This window comes from Sinocyclocheilus rhinocerous, unplaced genomic scaffold, assembly GCF_001515625.1.
Source record: "Sinocyclocheilus rhinocerous isolate Xijiao unplaced genomic scaffold, SAMN03320098_v1.1 scaffold2515, whole genome shotgun sequence".
Taxonomy (NCBI): domain Eukaryota; kingdom Metazoa; phylum Chordata; class Actinopteri; order Cypriniformes; family Cyprinidae; genus Sinocyclocheilus; species Sinocyclocheilus rhinocerous.
Genome location: NW_015637115.1, coordinates 234,196 through 237,294, shown reverse-complemented (window position 1 = coordinate 237,294; position 3,099 = coordinate 234,196). Strand labels below are relative to the sequence as shown.

The following is a 3,099-nucleotide window of genomic DNA, read 5'->3' as shown; positions in this document are numbered from 1 at the left end:
CATACATCTAAACTATGATCTATACATTTAGGTACAATAATCAAATGAAAAAGATGTGACTACTTAAGACATATATATGCAATATATAGCCTAAATTCATAGAATATCTGTAGCAACGTCCTCAAAATGCCTGCAACAACTTATCTGAGAAACTACAGTACTGTGAAAATGTTTAGGCACTTGTTTTTTAAATAATGCAGTGGACAGTTTTTATTTATTAATTCATTTCTGTTAATATGTTCAATCAAATGAAGTAGACACATGATGAAAACAGTATTGTGCATGGAGATGTATAGCTGAGACAGGTGTCCACAGCTTCAGTGTTATATGCACTGGACCAGCTGATGTTTTGTCAAACATGACTGACAAGTGTGAAAATGTGTTCAGTAAAATTGAATTAATGATGTAACGAACTAAATACTGTAAGCATTGATAAAATGTATTGCTTTAAGAGTCAATTAAATGTACTGTTATTCATAGTATTAAAGAAGTTTTGTCTTGTTAGTTTTTGTGTGTTACTGTCAGAATTCATGGTTAATGTGTTCATTACTGCAACTTTCTTATAAAATGTAAGTGAGAGAGTGAGTTTTATCTAGAAATAGCAGAGAGCTGAAGCCACCTGACTGAAGCAGTGTGGATGGAAAATATTCTTTGATTACAGCTTGTAGGCAGTGGAGACAAAGAAACAGGCTACTCTGTAGGACAGTGTCAAGCAGGTCAAATGCATGGAGCCTAGAGTCTGTTTAACAGAAAAATAAGAAAGATTTCAGAACTAGTTATTCAGATACCAGAACAAACAATGTAACAGTCACGAGAGCAAAACTCACTTTAGGGACTCCAGTTTGCAATTTGTATCTTCCAGAAGATCGGACAAGAATTTCACTGAGTTTCCAGGTTTATTCAAGCTTAGGTTTAGTTCTCTGAGGTGTGAGGGGTTTGATCTCAGAGCTGAAGCCAGAGCAAAACAACCTTCCTCTCCGATACTGCATTTACTCAACCTGCAAAGAGAAGAAATAAGAAAACAGTGTAATGATTTGTATAAAAAGAAAATTTTGTTTGCTAAAAAGTCAATGTCTTTACTACTCTTTCATACTATTCATCCTTCAGTATGCTTCTGTTTTCTGTTACTTAAACTTCATGGTAATCACAATCACCTCTATTTATCAAAGGGATAGTTCACTTCAAAATGGAAAATTCTGTCATCATTTCTGACCCTCATGTCATTCCAGATCCAGAAGACATTTGTTCATCTTCAAAACACAAAACGCACATCTCTGCCCTTTCACTGAAAGTTCATTCACCTAAAAATGTGATGCTTCAAAAAGTTATTATAATCATAAAAAGTTAAGATTATGATAACTTGTTAATCATCAATCATAAAACCTAAGTAACCTTACTTGCTTGACTTGTGAGGACAAACTTATTTTGTTACTGTGGAAGTTCAATCATGCTTGTTTGTCACATGAACGAAACTCTGGTTTTTGCATGTCAAGAAAGCATGGCTGAGTTTCTGTTTACCATATTTGATGTTCTCTCTGTACAGTATTTGTGTATTGTATTTGTGTTGATCAGTGTTTGCATGTGAATAAAAGCCTACATTAAATTGTTCATATTAAGTGATCATGTCTCTTCTCACTTAATTCATATTGATTAGGTTTACTTATATTTTTTGGAACCTCAAAATTTTGGTAAAATGAACTTTCAATAGAGGGAAAGAAATCTCTCAGATTTCATTATAAATATCTTCATTTTTGTTTCTAAGATGAAGGAAAGTTTTATGGATTTGGAACAGCATGACGGTCAACTGATGTCAGAATTTTCATTTTTGAGTCAACTTAGTATATGAGTGCAGCTTATGTAATAGCTTAGTGTACACAGCTCACATTAGTTTCTCTAGTTTACACTGTGGATCCTCCAGTAGATTGGATATCAGCTTAATTCCTGAGTCTTGAGGTTTGTTTGAGCTGAGATTCAACTCGTTTAGGTGTGAGGGGTTTGATCTTAGAGCTGAAGCCAGAGCAGAACAACTTTCCTCTCCAATACTGCAGTTACACAACCTGCAAAGAGAAGGAAAAAAAAGAAAAAGAACACTTTGTAATGTGGTTGCTGGTCTGTCTAATAAGACAATTTTTAAATAGGCAACTCATGTCTTTAGCACTCTATTTCACTGTGCTTCCCTTTTCTGTTACTTAATTAGACTTCATCACAAACACCTTTACTTATTAAGTATATGAGTACAGCTTATGTGATAGTTTAATGTATAGCGCTCACTTCAGTTTCTCTAGTTTACACTGTGGATCCTCCAGTAGATTAGAGAGCAGCTTTACTCCTGAGTCTTGAGGTTTGTTTGAGCTGAGATCAAACTCTCTCAGGTACGATGGGTTTGATCTCAGAGCTAAAGCCAGAGAGCCAGAGCCTTCCTCTCCAATACTGCAGTTAGACAGTCTGCATAACAGGAAAAAAAAACTCTCACACTTACAGATAAACTTATATACTTGGAATTAGTTGACACTGCAGTAAGTTGCTCAGAACACATGGCACTAAATGAAATGAAAATCTGTTTTCCAAGAAATGCTTGCAGAAGCAAAAATGAAGTTTTTTATATAAATAAAAAGAAAAGTGGATAAAATAGAAATAGAATAGAGAGTGTAAGTGTTAGCGGGTCAAGTTTTTTAATAAAGTAAATCAAGTAGATAGAACAGAAATAGAATATGGAGTCAGTGCTAGTGTTGGAGGGTCAAGTGTAGAAATAATGTGAAGCACTATATAAATAAAGGTGATTTGACTTAATAAATAACCATCCAGTGATTATAAATAAATTTTTATTTATCCAAAGTGATTTAAAGGGGTCACATGAAGCGATTTAAATTTTTCCTTTCTCTTTGAAGTGTTACAAGCTCTTGGTGCATAAAGAAGATCTGTAAAGTTGCAAAGACTAAAGTCTCGAATCCAAAGAGATATTCTTTATAAAAGTTAAGAGTCAACCACGCCTACCTAAAACGACTCGTTCTAACACGCCCCCACATACCTACGTCACTATGTGGGAAGATTTGCATAACACCGCCCAAATGTTCACCCAAAGAAAGAAGGCGTAACTTT

The 3,099-nt window shown here is 34.5% G+C and overlaps 1 protein-coding gene across 1 annotated transcript in view; it reads right to left on the bottom strand.

Moving 5' to 3' along the window:
- Positions 1-205: 205 nt before the first annotated feature.
- LOC107748448 (NACHT, LRR and PYD domains-containing protein 12-like) overlaps positions 206-3,099 on the bottom strand; it is a 9,687-nt gene continuing 6,793 nt past the window's right edge. The window contains exons 10-13 of the mRNA XM_016563220.1: positions 2,272-2,445; positions 1,884-2,057; positions 828-998; positions 206-739 (exon numbers count right to left, since the gene is read on the bottom strand). Of these exons, the coding sequence (XP_016418706.1) occupies positions 733-739; positions 828-998; positions 1,884-2,057; positions 2,272-2,445 (526 nt within the window). The 3' untranslated portion in view covers positions 206-732. The remainder of the gene's footprint in view (positions 740-827; positions 999-1,883; positions 2,058-2,271; positions 2,446-3,099) is intronic.